Source organism: Salvelinus fontinalis, chromosome 28, assembly GCF_029448725.1.
Source record: "Salvelinus fontinalis isolate EN_2023a chromosome 28, ASM2944872v1, whole genome shotgun sequence".
Classification (NCBI taxonomy): Eukaryota; Metazoa; Chordata; class Actinopteri; order Salmoniformes; family Salmonidae; genus Salvelinus; species Salvelinus fontinalis.
Genome location: NC_074692.1, coordinates 33,429,755 through 33,451,563, shown reverse-complemented (window position 1 = coordinate 33,451,563; position 21,809 = coordinate 33,429,755). Strand labels below are relative to the sequence as shown.

The 21,809-nt window shown below is 44.8% G+C and overlaps 1 protein-coding gene across 2 annotated transcripts; it reads right to left on the bottom strand.

The window, feature by feature from the left end:
• Positions 1-20,490, bottom strand: ccdc125 (coiled-coil domain containing 125). 2 transcript variants are annotated; one of them, XM_055887529.1, is made up of 13 exons: positions 20,386-20,490; positions 18,641-18,778; positions 18,150-18,343; positions 15,941-15,999; positions 15,642-15,728; positions 15,481-15,558; positions 12,388-12,473; positions 12,191-12,273; positions 11,965-12,086; positions 9,352-9,456; positions 5,065-5,215; positions 3,242-3,354; positions 1-1,795 (listed from the first exon to the last, which is right to left on the bottom strand). In XM_055887529.1, the coding sequence occupies exons 2-13, from the start codon at positions 18,775-18,777 to the stop codon at positions 1,403-1,405; spliced, it is 1,608 nt and encodes a 535-aa protein (XP_055743504.1). In that variant the 5' UTR covers position 18,778; positions 20,386-20,490; the 3' UTR covers positions 1-1,402. The 2 variants fall into 2 exon arrangements, with proteins under 2 accessions (XP_055743504.1, XP_055743503.1); XM_055887528.1 differs by lacking the exon at positions 20,386-20,490 and adding an exon at positions 19,587-20,370.
• Between the last annotated feature and the right edge of the window lie 1,319 nt (positions 20,491-21,809).

Genomic DNA, 21,809 nt, shown 5'->3' with positions numbered 1-21,809 from the left:
ATTTTAGAATAAGGCTGTAATGTAACAAAATGTGGGAAAAGTCAAGGGGTCTGAATACTTTCCGAAAGCACTGTATTATGTTGTTTGAGCTCCGCTTGTTGCCTTTTTCTCATGGCAACGGGCCAAATATTTTGCTGCTGTGATGGCACACTGCGGTATTTTGCCTAACAGATATGGGAGTTTATCAGTGTTTGATTTGTTTTCAAATTCTTTGTGGGTCTGTGTGATCTGTGGGAAATGTGTCTCTGTTGTTATACATTTGGCCTTTCTCTCACCGAACACCTCTGATCTCCAGCACCATGGGTAGCCCTACAGTTAACACACACATCTTTCCCCACCTATATAACACAATCCCTTGTCTCATGCCCTCCTGCACACTTCTCACATCTAGGAATCTCCCCACCCTACACACAGCTCTCCGTGTTTGATCGCATTGGATTGTGGGATTTGATAACTAAGATTCCTGCTTTTATGAGCTTGAACAGTCATAGGGCTCGTTCAAGCAGGTCAATTTTGCCACGTCGCTTTCAAAGTGTGTTGCATTATGGGGATAAAAATTGTCCGACTTGCGCCTACATGAACTTTACAGAAATCATGAGATCAAAGTTCATTTAGTTGACTGCAGTCAGAGAGATCAAGGGTCATATTTGAGAGCATCAAATCCGTGATACATTGTGGGTAAATTGTGACTTTCGGCTATCGCAGATACACCTCCCTGACTTCACTGCTCGACTTTCGTCTACAGCCGGTTGATTTCGCCTTACAACTCAAACGCGCCCTATGGCTTGAAAGGAGGCAGAGGCTATGTGCAATTGTGTAATCAGTGACATCAACATTGGCACATATCCATTTCTTACATTTGCATGACAAAAAAATAAGAATTGAACAATTCTACACACAGCAACATAACAATTCCACTTCAATATTTTGACCATCATAACATTTTATAAGTGGATACATTAAAACGTCTTATCAGACGTCAGGAAATATTCCGAACAAGAGGTTTAGCAAAATTAAAAGCATTTAGTCACTTTCTATCAATTGTAATGTGCTAGGAATTATTCATATAAAATGTAATCACAACGGCTACACAGAGGCCGATATATTCACGTAAAACCAGACTTATACAGGACCAGAGTTGTTCCAAGACCAGTCAGATGCACAGCGGCAGTGCTCAACTTGGGCTGGTACACATCGGTACAGAGTGCAGGCACCTCTAATTTTGTCCTAGAGTACCGGCTCCTCTTACAGAACATTGCCTCTAATATATAATGAGTACCTTTCACCCAAAATATCATGAGTATCGGCACCCAAAATGAGTGCTGGCACACATTTCATTCCACTTCAAGCACGACACCGCAGTAAGAAGGCCAGGTAGGATCACTCTGTGATGACAAACTATTCATAGTAGGGTGACCAGACGGTCCTCTCCTCCCCCTCTCTCCATGGGTGACTGCCCCAGAGAGAGGCCCTGTATCTGGAGGTCGGCGGCTTCCGTCTCAGCCTCTTGGATCTCGGAGGGCTGGAGGTCTGTGGTGTCTGATTCTGAGGATGACGCCCCACCATGACACTGGTCCACTCCTGCCCTCTCCTGGACATGGTTGGAACTGCAGATGCTTGTGCCTGCATGGTTGGGCTTGCATGTGTCTGTCTCTGAAGAACGGTGTGGTGGTGACGTGACCTGTGTCTGCTGCATATGGTCTGTCTTCAACCGTCTCTCTAGTTCCTCTGTGTTGCGGGCTAGCATGAAGCTAACCTTCCTCTGGTGAGCTAGAGCTTCTTCCTTATCACTCAGCTACACAGGGAGAGATAAGGAAAATGGGATGGAGAGTGGGAGAGAAAGAGAGCACGATGAAGAAAAAAGAAGGAAGGAGAGAGAGCGAGAGAGAGATGAAGAGAGCGAGAGAGGGGAGAGAGCGAGAGAGGGGAGACAGAGATGGAGACAGACAGAGAAAACAAAAAGAGCATTACCTGACACATTGGAAAGAATTAACAAAAAAACAGAGCAAACTAGAATTTTATTTGGCCCTAAACAGAGAGAACACAGTGGCAGAATAGCTGACCACTGTGACTGACCCAACATTAAGGAAAGCTTTGACTATGTTCAGACTCAGTGAGCATAACCTTGCTATTGAGAAAGGCCACCGTAGACTATGTGCACACTGCCCACAAAATGAGGTGGAAACAGCTTCCTAACCAAATTTATGACTATATTTCCCTCAGATTACACAGACCCACAATGAATTTGAAAACAAACCCAATTTTGATAAACTCCCATATCTTCTGGGTGAAATACCACAGTGTGACATCACAGCAGCAAGGTTTGTGACCTGTTGCCACAAGAAAAGGGCAACCAGTGAAGAACAAACACCATTGTAAATACAACCCATATTTATATTTATTTATTTTCCATTTTGTACTTTAACCATTTATATTTCGTTACAACACTGTATATAGCCATAATATGACATATACATGTCTCTATTCTTTTGGAACTTCTGTGAGTGTAATGTTTACTGTTTAATTTGTATTGTTTATTTCACTTTTGTTTATTATCTACTTCACTTTCTTTGGCAATGTTAACACGTTTCCCATGTTTATAAAGCCCCTTGAATTGAATTGAATTGAGAGAGACATATTGAAAGAGAGAGAGAGGGATCAGTGGGAAGGAAAAGCCAGATAACATTTTGAAACGTTTGAAATATCACTTGAACTTCTAGGAATATAAACCTCTATTCAAATGTATTTACCAACATGTACAGGAAATATTCAGGGCCCTAAGTATACTATACTAGGGTGTGGGTACCTTATACTGTATTAGGGTGTGGGTATACTGTATTAGGGTGTGGGTACAGTACAGTATACTGTATTAGGGTGTGGGTATACTGTATTAGGGTGTGGGTACAGTACAGTATACTGTATTAGGGTGTACAGTATACTGTATTAGGGTGTACAGTATACTGTATTAGGGTGTACAGTATACTGTATTAGGGTGTACAGTATATACTGTATTAGGGTGTACAGTATATACTGTATTAGGGTGTACAGTATACTGTATTAGGGTGTGGGTACAGTACAGTATAGTGTATTAGGGTGTGGGTACAGTACAGTATACTGTATTAGGGTGTGGGTACACTGTATTAGGGTGTACAGTATACTGTATTAGGGTGTACAGTATACTGTATTAGGGTGTACAGTATACTGTATTAGGGTGTACAGTATACTGTATTACAGTACAGACCAGGTCGATGAGTTTGTGCAGAGTCTCTGTGGGGTCGTCTGTGATCTCTGTGTTGGACGGCAGCAGTCCTCTAAGTCTCCGAGCCACACTGAGCGATGCTGTCCTATCCTTGCCTGCAATACACAGATATAGTCAGTCAGTCAGTCATTCATTCATTCATTCTGTACAAACAGCCTCACTTCTGTTGTCTTAAAAACACAATGATATCAATGATGTATCAGTGCCTACATAAAGTATTCAGACCCCTTGACTTTTTCCATATTTTGTTACGTCACAGCCTCTAAAATGGATTAAAAAAAATTTTTTTTTGTCCTCCTCAATCTACACACAATAACCCATAATGACAAAGCAAAAACGGACATATAAAAATGTACATAAATATTCAGACCATCTACTCAGTATTTTGAAAAAGTACCTTTGGTAGCGATTACAGCCTCGAGTCTTCTTGGGTATGATGCTACATGCTTAGCACACCTGTATTTGGAGAGTTTCTCACATTCTTCTCTGCAGATCCTCTCAAGCCCTGTTAGGTTGAATGGAGAGCTTTGCTGCACAGCTATTTTCAGATCTCTCCAGAGATGTTCGATCAGGTTCAAGTCCAGGGTCTGGCTGGGCCACTCAAGGACATTCAAAGACTTGTCACGAAGCCACTCCTGCATTATCTTGGCTATGTGCTTAGGGTCGTTATACTTTTGGAAGGTGAACCTTCACCCCAGTCTGAGGTCCTGAGCAGGTTTTCATCAAGGATCTCTCTGTACTTTGTTCCATTCATCTTTGCCTCGATCCTGACTAGTCTCAAAGTCCCAATCACCTCACAGCATGATGCTGCCACCACGTGCTTCACCGTAGAGATGGTGCCAGGATTACTCCAGACATGACGCTTGGCATTCAGGCCAAAAAGTTAAATCTTGGTTTCATCAGATCAGAGAATCTTGTTTCTTATGGTCTGAGAGTCCTTTAGGTGCCTTTTGGCAAACTCCAAGCGGGCTGTCATGTGCCTTTTACTGAGGAGTGGCTTCCATCTGGCCACTCTACCATAAAGGCCTGATTGGTGGAGTGCTGCAGAGATGGTTGTCCTTCTGGAAGGTTCTATTATCTCCACAGAGGAACTCTAGAGCTCTGTCAGAGTGACCAAGGCCCTACTCCCCCGATTGCTCAGTTTGGCTTGACGGCCAGCTCTTGGAAGGGTCTTGGTGGTTCCAAACTTATTAAATTTAAGAATGCTGGAGGCCACTGTGTTCTTGGGGACTTTCAATGCTGCAGACATTTTTTGGTACCCTTTCCCAAATCTATGCCTCCACACAATCTTGTCTCGGCGCTCAACAGGCAATTCCTTCGACCTCATGGCTTGGTTTTTGCTCTGACATGCACTGTCAACTGTGGAACCTTATATAGACAGGTGTGTGCCTTTCCAAATGTCCAATCAATTGAATTTACAACAGGTGGATTCTAATCAAGTTGTAGAAACACCTCAAGGATGATCAATGGAAAAAGGATGCACCTGATCTCAATTTCAATCTCATAGCAAAGGGTCAGAATAATTAGGTAAATAAGGTAAAAAATGTTTTTACTTTTAATAAATTTGCAAACATTTCTAAAAACCTGTTTTCGCTTTGTCATTATGAGTATTGTGTGTAGATTGAATAAGGCTGTAATGTAACAAAATGTAGAAAAAGTCAAGGGGTCTGAATACTTTCCGAATCCACTGTATATCAATATTATATAGATATTTATATACATCATTCACTGTGATACACTCAAACTTACAGAACATTAACTTCCATGTTTCTGTGTCTTGTTGAAGTGAGGACAATACAGTATACCTTCTGGCCTTAGTGGGCGGGACTTGTTCCTGTCCGTCTCCGCCAGAAGCAGGAAGTGATCGCTGCGCCTCCTGAGCTGCTGTTCGAAGGCGATCCGAAAAGCGTCCGCCATCAGCAACGCCTCCTCCATCCTCCTCCCATGGCCCTCCAGCTACACACACAAACAACTTTTACTTCACTACATTCCTAAAGAAACGATTTACTTTTTTATTCCTATACATTTCCCTGACCGCAAAAAATACTCGTTACTTTAAGAATGCTCAGACAGGACAGAATTATGGTCCAATACACGCACCTATCAATATAACGCATTGTCATCCTTACTACCTCTGATCTGGCGGAGTGTTGAAGTGTGCCACTGTCTGTCCGTAAAAATAAATACAATCAATTGTGCAGTTTGCGTAATATAAGGATTTTGAAGTACAGCATTGACTTTTACTTTGTACTTTTACTCAAGTATGAACATTTTGTACTTTTTCCACCCCTGTACTTAAGTACATTTAAAACCAGATACTTTTACTCAAGTTAGGGATGTTAACGGTTAGCTGCTGAAAATACATTTGACCGTCATGCGTAACGGTCTATGGGTTAATTTGCATGTTCATTTGTGTGGAATTAAATTGGCGCGTGTGTATTTTCGTTAGTCGTCATGCATTTTATTTTTCACACGCCCACAGAGCCGAGATAGAGAGGAATACCCTACCACCTGCGAGAGAGTAGCTCCTCAAAACGCCTGTAAACTACCGGAGTGAAACCTGCTGTTCTCAACTCAGTCATTGCGCAACAAATAACAATTCTAAATTGCAATCGCGTATTACAGACTTTGGTGACCACGATTTGAAAGGAGCTGTTTTATTTCTCAATCTAAACTCGTAAAGCGCGCCTCCAATTCGCCATTCGGATGCATAGGCTATAGCCTTCCCACGGTTGACTATCAGCGCGTCATCCACCACTTTACAATGGGAGCTTGAGGCAGTGTAATTGTTTTAAACCTGAACGTTTTACTTTACTTCAAATAATGATCGCATGTCTTACCTTGCTTCAAAGTAGCCTAGCCAAAATCAGACCATAGAAACGTGGAGGCAATTATTTTATAAAGACTTCCTCATGCCATTAACCAGTATTTATCTCCTGTTCTATTGGTTTTCATATCAACTTTCTTTCGTTATACAGAAGCCAAAGGCACAATCCTCTTCATATTAACTAACCATCATAGTAGTTGCTATTAAACACTAGAACCGTATTACCTAAACTGGATAAATTGAAAGTGTGGGTTCACAGATCCAATCCAGGTGTGTTGGTCATTACTGAGACTTGGTTAAGGAAGAGTGTTTTGAATACTGATGTTAACCTTTCTGGTTATAATTTATTTTTTTGGCAAGACAGATCTTCCAAAGGTGGGGGAGTGACAATCTTTACCAAGGATCACCTTCAGTGCTCGGTTGTCTCCACCAAGTCTGTCCTCAAACAATTTGATTTGCTGGTTTTAAGTATTAAACTTTAAATAGCTCTTTGCTGACTGTTGCTGGGTGCTATCGTCCTCCATCAGCACCGGCCTGTACCCTACCTGCACTAAGCTCTCTCCTGGCCCTTTACACTAAGTCTGAATTTGTCCTGCTAGGTGACCTAAACTGGGACATGCTTAAACCACCTGACCAAGTCCTAAAGCAATGAGACTCCCTAAATCTTTCTCAGACTATTACCAATCCCACAAGGTATGACTCCAAACACCCAGAAAAGGCTACTCTCCTCAATGTTATCCTCACAAATAATCCTGATAGGTATCAATCTGGTGTTTTCTGTAATGACCTTAGTGATCACTGTTTTACAGCCTGTGTTCGTAATGGCTGCTCAGTGAAACGACCTGTCCTGATTTGTCATAGACACCTGCCAAAAAACTGTCATGAGCAAGCCTTCCTTCATGAACTGGCCTCTGTAAAATGGTATAGAATCAGCTTGATCCCCTTAGTGTCCAACAGGCTTGCTCTCCCCTTAACCTTGTTCTGAACACCTCCAAAACAAAGGTCATGTGGTTTGGTAAGAACAATGCCCCTCTGCTCACAGGTGTGATTACTACCTCTGAGGGTTTAGAGCTTGAGATAGTCACCTCATACAAGTACTTGGGAGTATGGCTAGACGGTACACTGTCCTTCTCTCAGCACATATCAAAGCTGCAGGCTAAAGTTAAATCAAGCCTTGGTTTCCTCTATCGTAATCGCTCCTCTTTCACCCCAGCTGCCAAACTAACCCTGATTCAGATGACCATTCTACCCATGCTAGATTACGGAGACGTCATTTATAGATCGGCAGGTAAGGGTGCTCTCCAGCGGCTGGATGTTCTTTACCATTCGGCCATCAGATTTGCCACCAATGCTCCTTATAATACACATCATTGCACTCTATACTCCTCTGTAAGCTGGTCATCTCTGTATACCGTCGCAAGACCCACTAGTTGATGCTTATTTATTTAATTTTTTTATTTAACCTTTATTTAACTAGGCAAATCAGTTAAGAACAAATGATTATTTACAATGACGGCCTGGGATTTAAAAAAAATATATATATATATAAATATAGGACAAAATACACATCATGACAAGCGAGACAACACAACACTACATAAAGAGAGACCTATGACAACACAGCAATGATAGCAACACAACATGACAACAACATGGTAGCAACACAACATGGTAGCAGCACAAAACATGGTACAAACATTATTGTGCACAGACAACAGCACAAAGGGCAAGAAGGTAGAGACAACAATACATCACGCAAAGCAGCCACCACTGTCAGTAAGAGTGTCCATGATTGAGTCTTTGAATGAAGAGATTGAGATAAAACTGTCTAGTTTGAGTGCTTGTTGCAGCTCGTTCCAGTCGCTAGCTGCAGCGAACTGAAAAGACGAACGACCCAGGGATGTGTGTGCTTTGGGGACCTTTAACAGAATGTGACTGGCAGAATGGGTGTTGTATATGGAGGATGAGTGCTGCAGTAGATATCTCAGATAGGGTGTAGTGAGGCTTAAGAGGGTTTTATAAATGGGTGGCAGGTAGCCTAGTGGTTAGAGCGTTGGAGTAGTACCCCTGAACTACGGCAGGTAGACTAGTGGGTTAGCCTAGTGGGTTAGTATGTAGCCTAGTGGTTAGAGCGTTGGACTAGTACCCCTGAACTACGGCAGGTAGGCTAGTGGGTTAGCCTAGTGGGTTAGTATGTAGCCTAGTGGTTTGAGCGTTGGGCCAGTAACCGAAAGGTTGCTAGATCAAATCCCTGACAAGGTATAAATCTGTCGTTCTGCCCCAGTTAACCCACTGTTCCTAGGCCGTCGTTGAAAATAAGAATTTGTTCTTAACTGACTTGCCTAGTTAAAGAAAAGGTTCAAATTACTTCTATTTTTTTACAAATAAAATAAAAATACGGAACTGCTCTCCTCACATGAGTTGCATGTTCACTAACAGGCCATTTCTATAGCATTTTGACTGGAAGACGATAGGCTTGCTATTGTTGCATGTTTCCATCAAGCGGTCCTTGTATGCATGCATAGTATCAGAGAGGTACTCTACAAAGCACTCTCGCCAAAATCTGTCCAAAATAAGTCCAATGTGTTTCTATAGGCTTATTTTGGGCATAAAGCTGGTCACCTGCTGCCTGCCTTCCCGCCTTGGGACGACTCCCACTGTTAGGGCGGAAACAAAATCATCTCGTCATTATAAACAGATCTCTGATAGTATTTTCTGTCGGTCACCTCATTTTACTGTTTGGGGAAAATGTAACCGTTTGTTGACCGGTTAATGAGGGTTAGTTAGTCGGCAGCAAAATGGACCGAAATTTGTATCTTTAATTCAAGTAGTATGTGACTGAGTGACTTTTACTTTAGTAATTTTCTATTAAGGTATCTTTACTTTTACTCAAGTATGACAACTTAGTACTTTTTCCACCACTGGGCATAAACGCACGTATACCCGCACACACATTTCAGCTAATCATCAAGACCTTGATCAGTTGTATCCAGTGTTTTAGTGCTGGTTTGGAATTAAAGCCTGCACAGCCAGGACCATGTATTAGTGGTTAAGGTGGGTACTCTACCTCTTGCCTTAGTGGTTAAGGTGGGTACTCTACCTCTTGCCTTAGTGGTTAAGGTGGGTACTCTACCTCTTGTCTTAGTGGTTAAGGTGGGTACTCTACCTCTTGTCTTAGTGGTTAAGGTGGGTACTCTACCTCTTGTCTTAGTGGTTAAGGTGGGTACTCTACCTCTTGTCTTAGTGGTTAAGGTGGGTACTCTACCTCTTGTCTGAGCTGGAGAACCTGTTTTCGGCTGGCAGCAGCACTCCTGGCACACGGGCAGGCCTCCCTTACATTGGGACACTGGCACGCACCCAACACAGCCAGCTACAGAATACAGACAGAGAATTAGAACACAGCCAACTACAGGGAACAGACAGAGAATTAGAACACAGCCAACTACAGGGAACAGACAGAGAATTTGAACACAGCTAACTACAGGGAACAGCCAGAGAATTAGAACACAGCCAACTACAGGGAACAGCCAGAGAATTAGAACACAGCCAACTACAGGGAACAGACAGAGAATTAGAACACAGCCAACTACAGGGAACAGACAGAGAATTAGAACACAGCCAACTACAGGGAACAGACAGAGAATTAGAATACAGCCAACAACAGACAGAGAATTAGAATACAGCCAGGACCATCCTCATCCGGCTTCTTCACCTGCAGGTTCGTCTGAGACCAGCCACCCGGACGGCTGATGAAACTGTGTGTTTGCACAACAAAATAATTTCTGGGCAAACTGTCAGAAACCGTCTCAGGGAAGCTCATCTGTGTGCTCGTCGTCCTCACCAGGGTCTTGACCTGACTGTAGTTCAGCGTCGTAAATGACATCAGTGGGCAAATTCTCACCTTTGATGACCACTGGCACGCTGGGGAAGTGTGCTCTTCGTGGATCAATTCCGGTTTCAACTGTACCGGGCAGATGGTTATGGCGTCGTGTGGGCGAGTGGTTTGCTGATTATCAATGTTGTGAATAGAGTGCCCCATGGTGGCCGTGGGGTTATGGTATGGGCAGGCATAAACTACGGGCAACGAACACAATTACATGTTGTTGATGGCAATTCGAATGCAGAGAGACACTGTGACGCGGTACTGAGGCCCATTGTCGTGCCATTCATCCACCGCCATCACCTCATGTTTCAGCATGATAATGCACGGCCTCATGTCGCAAGGATCTGCACACAATTCCTGGAAGATGAAAATGTCCCAGTTCTTCCATGGCCTGCATACTCACCAGACATGTCACCCATTGAGCATGTTTGGGATGCTCTGGATCGACGTGTACGACAGCGTGTTCCAGTTCCCACCAATATCCAGCCATTGAATAGGAGTGGGACAACATTCCACAGGCCACAATCAACAGCCTGATCAACTCTATGCGAAGGAGATGTGTCATGCTGCATGAGGCAAAAGGTGGTCACACCAGATACTGACTGGTTTTCTGATCCGAGACCCTACTTTTCTTTTTAAGATATCTGTGACCAACAAGATCTGTATCCCCAGTCATGTGAAATCCATAGAATAGGACCTAATGTATTTATTTATTTCAATATACTGATTTCCTGACATGAACTGTAACTCAGTAAAATCTTTGAAATTGTTGCATGTATTATTTATATTTTTGGTCAGTGTAGAAGGCAGCAGAACGTTCTCCACGGCGTCTCCAGACTCTGTCACGTCTGTCACATGTGCTCAGTGTGAACCTGCTTTCATCTGTGAAGAGCACAGGGCGCCAGTGGCGAATTTGCCAATCTTGGTGTTCTCTGGCAAATGCCAAACGTCCTGCACGGTGCTGGGCTGTAAGCACAACCCCCACCTGTGGACGTCGGGCCCTCATACCACCCTCATGGAGTCTGTTTCTGACCGTTTGAGCAGACACATGCACATTTGTGGCCTGCTGGAGGTCATTTTGCAGGGCGCTGGCTGTGCACCTCCTTGCACAAAGGCGGAGGTAGCGGTCCTGCTGCTGGGTTGTTGCCCTCCTACGGCCTCCTCCACGTCTCCTGATGTACTGGCCTGTCTCCTGGTAGCACCTCCATGCTCTGGACACTACGCTGACAGACACAGCAAACCTTTTTGCCACAGCTCGCATTGATGTGCCATCCTGGATGAACTGCACTACCTGAGCCACTTGTGTGGGTTGTAGACTCCGTCTCATGCTACCACTAGAGTGAAAGCACCGCCAGCATTCAAAAGTGACCAAAACATCAGCCAGGAAGCATAGGAACTGAGAAGTGGTCTGTGGTCACCACCTGCAGAACCATTCCTTTATTGGGGGTGTCTTGCTAATTGCCTATAATTTTCACCTTTTGTCTCTTCCATTTGCATAACAGCATGTGAAATGTATTGTCAATCAGTGTTGCTTCCTAAGTGGACAGTTTGATTTCACAGAAGTGTGATTGACTTGGAGTTACATTGTGTTGTTTAAGTGTTCCCTTTATTTTTTTGAGCAGTGTATAATCATATAACACAATGCATGATGTAATCATATAACATAAATTATATAATCATATAACATAATACATGATGTAATCATATGACATAAATTATATAATCATATAACATAATACATGATGTAATCATATAACATAATAAATTATTTAATCTCTCTCCTCCTATTCCTTATGAATCTCTCTCTGGAACCTCCTGCCCTCTCCCTCTCTCCTCCATCTCTCCTCCTGTTTCGTCCGTCTCTACTCCTGTTCCCTCAGTCTCTCTCTTTGTGTCCTCCTACCCTCTCTCTCTCCTCCTGTTCCCTCTGTCTCCATCTCCGTCTCTGGTTCCTCCTGCCCTTTCTGTCTCCCTCTCTCCGTTTCCCTCTCTCACCTCCAGCACGGTCCCCTGGTCCTCCTCTCTCCCCTGGGTGCACGAAGGCTTGGTCCCCTGGAAGGCTCTCTGTTCCCGGACATTCAGCATGGCTAGGAGTTCCAGACACTGCTGACTCACAGCTACACACACAGAGAGAGAGAGAGAAGCACATACACTTTCTCAATTACATTGCAAGACAGCGACAAGTATAATTGTTGATTGAGCAGAAGGACTAGGTACTTACCAGTGTTCTCTGTCCTCAGCTCCTGTACCTCCCTCACCCTGTCTCCCAGGCTGTCACTCAGAGCCTTTTTCTCACTGCAAACCCTGCCCACACATACACACTGACCAATCAAAATCTGCAAACCCTATACCCATAAGCACACGTCAACCAATCAAAAACAGGAAAAAACCTGCCCTGAATGTAAACCATGACCTCACCTGACATATTTCTGCTCCCAGGACTGCTCAAAGTTCTTGAAGTGCATCTGGTTATAAGTGATCTCCCACTGCAGGCCATTCACTTCCTGTGACAGAGTTCATTAAATACATGTTCAAACTGTAAGTACACTGTAATAACCTAGGAAATACTGCATATTTAGATGTATTAAAACAAGCAGAATTCTTTGAAAGTACCAGAAAGCTCCCATTGTTACCACATAATTTACTGCAGTGTTTCTCAACTCCAATCCTCAAGTCCTCCCAACAGCCCAACTCCAGTCCTCCAGTACACCCAACAGCCCAACTCCGGTCCTCCTGTACTCCCAACAGCCCAACTCCAGTCCTCCCAACAGCCCACCTCCAGTCCTCCTGTACTCCCAACAGCCCAACTCCAGTCCTCTCAACAGCCCAACTCCGGTCCACCTGTACTCCCAACAGCACAACTCCGGTCCTCCTGTACTCCCAACAGCCCAACTCCGGTCCTCCCGTACCCCCAACAGCCCAACTCCAATCCTCCCAACAGCCCAACTCCAATCCTCCCAACAGCCCAACTCCAATCCTCCCAACAGCCCAACTCCAATCCTCCCAACAGCCCAACTCCAATCCTCCCAACAGCCCAACTCCAATCCTCCCAACAGCCCAACTCCAATCCTCCCAACAGCCCAACTCCAATCCTCCCAACAGCCCAACTCCAATCCTCCCAACAGCCCAACTCCAATCCTCCCAACAGCCCAACTCCAATCCTCCCAACAGCCCAACTCCAATCCTCCCAACAGCCCAACTCCAATCCTCCCAACAGCCCAACTCCAATCCTCCCAACAGCCCAACTCCAGTCCTCCCAACAGCCCAACTCCAGTCCTCCCAACAGCCCAACTCCAGTCCTCCCAACAGCCCAACTCCAATCCTCCAGTACCCCCAACAGCCCAACTCCAATCCTCCCGTACCCCCAACAGCCCAACTCCAATCCTCCCAACAGCCCAACTCCAATCCTCCCAACAGCCCAACTCCAATCCTCCCAACAGCCCAACTCCAATCCTCCCAACAGCCCAACTCCAATCCTCCCAACAGCCCAACTCCAATCCTCCCAACAGCCCAACTCCAATCCTCCCAACAGCCCAACTCCAATCCTCCCAACAGCCCAACTCCAATCCTCCCAACAGCCCAACTCCAATCCTCCCAACAGCCCAACTCCAATCCTCCCAACAGCCCAACTCCAGTCCTCCCAACAGCCCAACTCCAGTCCTCCCAACTCCAGTCCTCCCAACAGCCCAACTCCAGTACCCCCAACAGCCCAACTCCAGTACCCCCAACAGCCCAACTCCAGTACCCCCAACAGCCCAACTCCAATCCTCCGGGACCCCCAACAGCCCAACTCCAATCCTCCAGTACCCCCAACAGCCCAACTCCAATCCTCCAATCCTCCCAACAGCCCAACTCCAATCCTCCCAACAGCCCAACTCCAGTCCTCCCAACAGCCCAACTCCAGTCCTCCCAACAGCCCAACTCCAGTCCTCCCAACAGCCCAACTCCAGTCCTCCCAACAGCCCAACTCCAGTCCTCCCAACAACCCAACTCCAGTCCTCCAGTCCTCCCAACTCCAGTCCTCCCAACAGCCCAACTCCAGTCCTCCCAACAGCCCAACTCCAGTCCTCCCAACAGCCCAACTCCAGTACTCCCAACAGGCCAACTCCAGTACTCCCAACAGCCCAACTCCAGTACTCCCAACAGCCCAACTCCGGTCCTCCCAACAGCCCAACTCAGGTCCTCCTGTACTACCCAACAGCCCAACTCCAGTACTCCCAACAGCCCAACTCCAGTACTCCCAACAGCCCAACTCCAATCCTCCAGTACCCCCAACAGCCCAACTCCGGTCCTCCCAACAGCCCAACTCCGGTCCTCCTGTACTACCCAACAGCCCAACTCCAGTACTCCCAACAGCCCAACTCCAGTCCTCCCAACAGCCCAACTCCAGTCCTCCTGTACTCACAACAGTCCAACTCCGGTCCTCCTGTACCCCCAACAGCACAACTCCTGTACCCCCAACAGCCCAACTCCAATCCTCCAGTACCCCCAACAGCCCAACTCCAATCCTCCAGTACCCCCAACAGCCCAACTCCAGTCCTCCAGTACCCCCAACAGCCCAACTCCAGTCCTCCAGTACCCCCAACAGCCCAACTCCAATCCTCCAGTACCCCCAACAGCCCAACTCCAGTCCTCCAGTACCCCCAACAGCCCAACTCCAATCCTCCAGTACCCCCAACAGCCCAACTCCAGTCCTCCAGTACCCCCAACAGCACAACTCCAGTCCTCCAGTACCCCCAACAGCCCAACTCCAATCCTCCAGTACCCCCAACAGCCCAACTCCAATCCTCCAGTACCCCCAACAGCCCAACTCCAATCCTCCAGTACCCCCAACAGCCCAACTCCAATCCTCCAGTACCCCCAACAGCCCAACTCCAGTCCTCCAGTACCCCCAACAGCCCAACTCCAGTACCCCCAACAGCCCAACTCCAGTACCCCCAACAGCCCAACTCCAGTACCCCCAACAGCCCAACTCCAATCCTCCAGTACCCCCAACAGCCCAACTCCAATCCTCCAGTACCCCCAACAGCCCAACTCCGGTCATACACACCTGATTCAACTCACCTAGGGCTTGATGATTAGTTGACATGTTGAATCAGGTGTTCTTGTCCTGGCTACAATTAAAATGTGTACTGTTGGGAGTACTGGAGGACTTGAGTTGGGCTGTTGGGGGTACTGGAGTTGGGCTGTTGGGAGTACTGGAGTTGGGCTGTTGGGAGTACTGGAGTTGGGCTGTTGGGAGTACTGGAGTTGGGCTGTTGGGAGTACTGGAGTTGGGCTGTTGGGAGTACTGGAGTTGGGCTGTTGGGAGTACTGGAGGACTTGAGTTGAGAAACACTGCACTAGTAAATACCAGGTCAATTCTAGTGGAAGCCACATAAGCCAGAGTCTGAAATTCATTAGCTAGGTGACTGATTCTTATAGTATGTGAAAGTAAACAAACCAATCCTTTATTTGAACTACCTTCCTGTATCCTTTTAACATAACAGGCCAGAAACAAACAGCATTCACCTTTTCCAGAGCCTTGGTCCTCTCCTCACTCTTCTGGAGTAGAATCTTAGTGTGAGAGGTTGCCCTGTCTAGAATACTCTGGAAGAAAAAAAGAGGGGAAGTGTATTTTAAACAAATGAAAAGGGAGTGTTGAGAGTGAGTGTGTATGTGTCTGTATTTACCTGTCCCTGTAGGATCTTCAGTGCTTCGTGTTTTCCCTCTAGGTGACGACTGGTGACCTCCAACTCACAGCGCAGTAGCTCTGCCTCCTGTTAGAACAGGCCACCAACATTCACCAATGATGGCAAAGAAAGTCCCACGAACAACCCTCTCTAAATGTGGTGTGTGTGTGTTTTAATGTCTGTGATTTTAATATTGATTGTTTTTTTTCTGCTGCACAACACATTTCTTTATTAAGGATAATAATCAGCTGCACCATGGCAAACCACATATCAAATGTCATCCTTCTTCCTGTCCTCACCTCGGTCACTTCCTGTAGCCTCTCTCTCACCTCCTCAATGGACAGATCGCTCAGGGATTCTAGAGCAGAGGGAAACACTTCATGTACTATGCAAATCACAGTCTGAGAGAAAACTGAGTCAGGTGTGTGTGTGTGGTGTGTGGTGTGTGGTGTGGTGTGGTGTGGTGTGGTGTGTGTGTGTGTGGTGTGGTGTGGTGTGTGGTGTGGTGTGTGTGTGTGTGTGAAGGTGACAGATGGTAGTCCTGGTCGTCACCTCTCTCTCCCACCAAATCAAACAGAGATGGTAAACACAGAGAGAGAGACAGTTCATCACAGGAACAGGCACAACAGGTTCTGTCCCAAATAGTACCCTATCCCCTATATAAAGCCCTATGGGTCCTGGTCAAAAGTAGTGCACTACACCCAATGGGCCCTGGTCTATAGTAGTGCACTACACCCAATGGGCCCTGGTCTATAGTAGTGCACTACACCCAATGGGCCCTGTGAGCCACAGGGCTCACACCAGAAGGGTCGTGTTCATTAGGGAACCAAATGGAAAACATTGGTTCTGTCCCAATAATATCTCACTTTTCCTGAAGTGTGCACTTGTTCACTTCCCTTCAGGCCCATGCCTACACCAATCCAATGCTTTCACAAATTTGTGCAGAGTAGAGAACGAGTGCACACTTCAGGAGGAAGGAGAGATCATTTGCACACTTCAGGAGGAAGGAGAGATCTTTGGGACGCAACCACTTTAACACGTTTGGTGCCTAATGAAAACGAACCAGCACACACTGATTAACCTCCATGTACTGGACTCCCTGAGGCCATAGAACAGCCTTTCATTGTGTTTACCTTCAGCCCTGCTGAGAAGGCACTTAGCACAAATCATTATTCATTACAGAGTTACTGTTGAATACAGCATGCTCATTATCCATTACAGAGTTACTGTTGAATACAGCATGCTCATTATTCATTACAGAGTTACTGTTGAATACAGCATGCTCATTATTCATTACAGAGTTACTGTTGAATACAGCATGCTCATTATTCATTACAGAGTTACTGTTGAATACAGCATGCTCATTATTCATTACAGAGTTACTGTTGAATACAGCATGCTCATTATTCATTACAGAGTTACTGTTGAATACAGCATGCTCATTATTCATTACAGAGTTACTGTTGAATACAGCATGCTCATTATCCATTACAGAGTTACTGTTGAATACAGCATGCTCATTATCCATTACAGAGTTACTGTTGAATACAGCATGCTCATTATCCATTACAGAGTTACTGTTGACTACAGCATGGTCATTATTCATTACAGAGTTACTGTTGACTACAGCATGCTCATTATTCATTACAGAGTTACTGTTGAATACAGCATGCTCATTATTCATTACAGAGTTACTGTTGACTACAGCATGGTCATTATCCATTACAGAGTTACTGTTGAATACAGCATGCTCATTATTCATTACAGAGTTACTGTTGACTACAGCATGCTCATTATCCATTACAGAGTTACTGTTGACTACAGCATGCTCATTATCCATTACAGAGTTACTGTTGAATACAGCATGCTCATTATCCATTACAGAGTTACTGTTGACTACAGCATGCTCATTATCCATTACAGAGTTACTGTTGAATACAGCATGCTCATTAGAATGGTCATGTGACTTCAGAGGTTAAACCTGTTGGAGAAAGATTCTACATCCTTCTCCTAAAGTGAGTCCTTGCACATTTCCAGTCATGGATTTAAAAGCATTGGATTAGTGTAATCATTGGCTAGAGGGAATTTCCACCATTGCTATATCCCATGATAACAAGTGTGCAAGTGCACAGTTTCGGGAAAAAGGGTTGAGAATCGGTGCACAGCCAGTTACGGATCTAGAATGTTCCTCCGCCGTGACTATGAGGAACTATAGTAGCGCAGGCCTCAAAACTGCAGAAGGAGAAGCACGTTTTGAACAATACAATAAGTTTCCAACAACAGTTTTCTTCAGACGTGCCTTTGACAGTTGTGCATGAATACACAACAAGAGTGTATAGAGATGGAAATCACTTGTGTAAGAAGCCTGTTTAGCCAGACACCATGCGGTAGGTGATGTAAACACCCTTACCTGTAGGCTTCCAACTACAGTGGGGCTAGTCCCGCCATAACAATTAGTATCAATGTGGGCACCCACAATAATTAATATATCATTCAAACCGTGCTTACCTGTCCCCCTGACCCTCCATTGCGGTGACGCCTGCTCCACCTCCAGCTCCTGTCTGAACACTGTGTACAGCCCACTGCAAGACGTCCAGATGAAGGCTGCCTCCCCTCCCTCGCTGCCCCTTTTCAGGAGCCCCGTCCTGGGCAGCGGCTCCTCAGCATGCCCCCTGCTGCCGCTCCGGCTCTGGAGCTTCTTTCTGGTAGTAGGAGGAAGGAGGGCGCAATTAAGCCGAAACGTATGACAATGTGTGGTCTACTGAGACATGTGGTTTGAATAAGAAAAATAGAATTAAAACAATGGTTCAACTGCAACTTATATTCAAGTGAGTGCAGGTCTTCAGTTAATATATGCCAATTAGCAAACAATTTTATCTAAAGTGGCATTTTACGTTATTTTGTTGATTTCATTTGTTCATTTTTGATGTGATCAACGGTTGGATCCACATACTAATTTAATTGATTCACGCAAGAGGATAAGAGATCTCTCCTTTCACCTGATAGTGGAGTCTGGTCTGTTGCCCATCCCGTCCCCCAGGTCCCCCTCTGCCATGTCATCTTCACTGGGGCTGGGGCCGCCCTCGGACTGGGAAGCCTCGGGCCCTGCGGCTGGTTCTCTGTTGCCGCCCTGCATCCTGATGACATCACACAGACACACACGTTAGAGTGACAGACAGAAACAGACAGACACACACGTTAGAGTGACAGACAGAAACAGACAGACACATTAGAGTGACAGACAGAAACCGACAGACACACACGTTAGAGTGACAGACAGACAGACAGACAGACAGACAGACAGACACAGACAGACAGACAGACAGACAGACAGACAGACAGACAGACAGACAGACAGACAGACAGACAGACGTCACCAGGATCTGTGACCTTTGCAGATCTAGGTACAGTGTAGCCAGCCACGGTATCCACAGCAACCCACACTGTAATGTGTGTGTGTACTCTGTAAAATGTCATGAGCACTGTAGGCTTCATTGTAAATAAGTATTTGTTCTTAACTGACCGGCGTAGTTAAATAAAGGTTAAATTAAAATTTAAATAAGTTAAAAGACAAGCAGATGCCAGTTAAAGGATATTTGTGTTGAATAAATTACAACAACTATGACTGTGACCCTCCCACACCAAACGTGTAACCAGGCAGGTAACGTTTTCCCCCTCATGGAGGTGACACAGCAACAAATACAATAGGCTAGTAGTATCTAACTCTTCACATTGCCTAAGGCTACTCTAACCTTTCGTCGAAAAACTTTTTTAGAGTAGACCTACGGGAACTTCGAAATGACAGTTATTCCGCTGACGTTGAACACACCTGTTTTCCATTGGACCAGGTGAGGAAGCCTACCTGAAAGTTGGAGGAAACTAGAAGCGGTATGTTCCCGTTCACAAATCGGACATAATTATCGCAAAAAATTTAAATAGGCCTACCTCCTTACAACCCCGACGACCGTATCAAGGTGATACGGGGTTTTGTTCGTATCGATTTCAACCGACACAACTGTCCGACCAACGTGGCACCACCATCAGCGTGAACGTGCACCTCAACGATAAAAAAAACGGTGCAATTGTACTTTACAACGCGCGCAGCGCTCTACACCAGGTTGCCAGGAAGTCAAAATGGTGAAATATCTAGAGAGTATTTCAACATTTCGATATAGTAGATACCTATAGGATATGGTTCTTAATTTGCAGTAGCGGTGCGTAGGTAAAATCACTGGAGCCCCCCCCCCCAAAAAAACTGCCTCATTACAACCTATGTGTTGTGATAATTGTGTTGTTTGCTCTATAACCTCTTAAATAATATGCCTTGCGACAGTGATATATAGGCCTAAAGGCCGAGACAATAAGACGGAGTGGCAGAATACATTTAACCACACATTTATTTTATCAAAAAACCCGAATAGCAACCTCTGTCCGGTGAAGTCCACAAAGCATATTGCATGTACAGTAACAGTTACATGACCTACAGCACGGTCAAGCAAGTTCATGTTTCCGACATTTTCGGACCACTAAACAACTATAGAACTACAGAGAGTTACAGCAAGTCGCAAAGAAAACAGCAGCGGCCTCCACTATTCCAGCACCATTTCAACATCATCAAATCACCTCTGCTTAGTCTAATACAGTGACAACTAAAATATACCAAAAACAGTTTAGTCCAATCAACGTAAACTAAATATGACCGACTGTCCATGGTTCTGATTTCTCTCTGTGTGTGTGCGCGTACCTGCGTGTGCGTTGGTGAAAGTTGACTCATCCTACTTGTAGAGAAACACCAATGCCATCCTCCTCTCTTTTGTGTTGACGAAACGGTTAATCACTCTGTCATACAGTGCACCCTTTTTGTTGTGCCAGGCTACCTGGCTAAAATTCTTGCTCACTAGCCTAACTTTCATTAATTGACAATGTTACTGTAGCTAGTTAACTTTAGCCTACTACATCTAGCTACATATTTAACTTCCATCCTCTTAGGCCAGGGGCACAACAATGTACTACTGTATGTATGAATTAATGGTTGGATAAGAATCACTGTTATAATCATTGGCAGGTACCGAGAATTAAGTATAACCACCAGTGGTGGAAAAAGTACCCAAAATTCATACTTGAGTAAAAGTAAAGATACTTTAGTAGAAAATTAGTCAGGTAAAAGTGAAAGTCACCCAGTAAAACACTACTTGAGTAAAAGTCAAAAAGTATTTGGTTTTAAATATACTTAAGTATCAAAAGTAAATGTAATTGCTTAAATATACTTCTGAAATATCAAAAGTAAAAGTATAAATCGTTGCAAATTCCTTATATTAAGCAAATATTTTTAATTTACAGATAGCCAAGGGCACACTCCAACACTCAGACATAATTTACAAACGAAGCATTTGTGTTTTTGTGAGTCCATCAGATCAGAGGCAGTAAGGGATGTTACCTTGTAGTGCGTGAATTGGACCATTTTCCTGTCCTGCTAATCATTAAAAATGTAATAAGTACTTTTGGGTGTCAATGAAAATGTCTGGAGTAAAATGTGCACAATTTTATTTGGGAATGTAGTGAAGTAAATGTAAAACTAGTCAAATAAATATAAATAGTAAAGTAAAGTACAGATACCACAAAAAACAACATAGGTAGTACTTTAAAGTATTTTTACTTAAGTACTTTACAACCCCGAAAACCACAAGTCCAAATCCCTATCTCAATCCATGGCTAGCTAGCCACAGGAGGACAACAACACAACAAGATGCAAGAATTCAAGTTTTTCTGTCAATGAGGTATGCTCTCAATGGGATTTGATAGTAGTAAACCCAAATCCAAGCTGGCTTCCCTTAACACTTTTTTTTGGGTGCGCCAGGACCATTCACAGTTGAGCTCGCTCAGTTTAGCTCGACGCTGACTTGACATTTTTTATAGGTTTTTTGTCGAGAGGCCAGATGCTCGTTGGCTTCCCTTGCATTCAATACTATTGGCGGCAACAATGTCATACTCTTTATGACCAGACAGCATCAGATAGATGACCTTCACATACGGAGAGAGAGGGGTGCTGTTTCGCTCGCTGGGATGCTTTCTCCTGTGAGGTAAATTCAGCCTCTTGCAAATTGAAGGAAACTTATGAAACAGAGAAATGAAAGATGCATTATTATTTATATTTTTTTCTTGGTCCAT

What these genes read in the sequence shown, in the direction of transcription:
- ccdc125 (XM_055887529.1), bottom strand. Translation starts at nt 18,777, where the DNA reads ATGCAGGGCGGCAACAGAGAACCAGCCGCAGGGCCCGAGGCTTCCCAG. An exon ending in TGAAGATCCTACAGGGACAG is followed by an intron (nt 15,559 to 15,641) that starts GTAAATACAGAC and finishes TTTTTCTTCCAG; the next exon opens with AGTATTCTAGACAGGGCAAC. An exon ending in GGACCAAGGCTCTGGAAAAG is followed by an intron (nt 12,474 to 15,480) that starts GTGAATGCTGTT and finishes ACTCTGTCACAG; the next exon opens with GAAGTGAATGGCCTGCAGTG.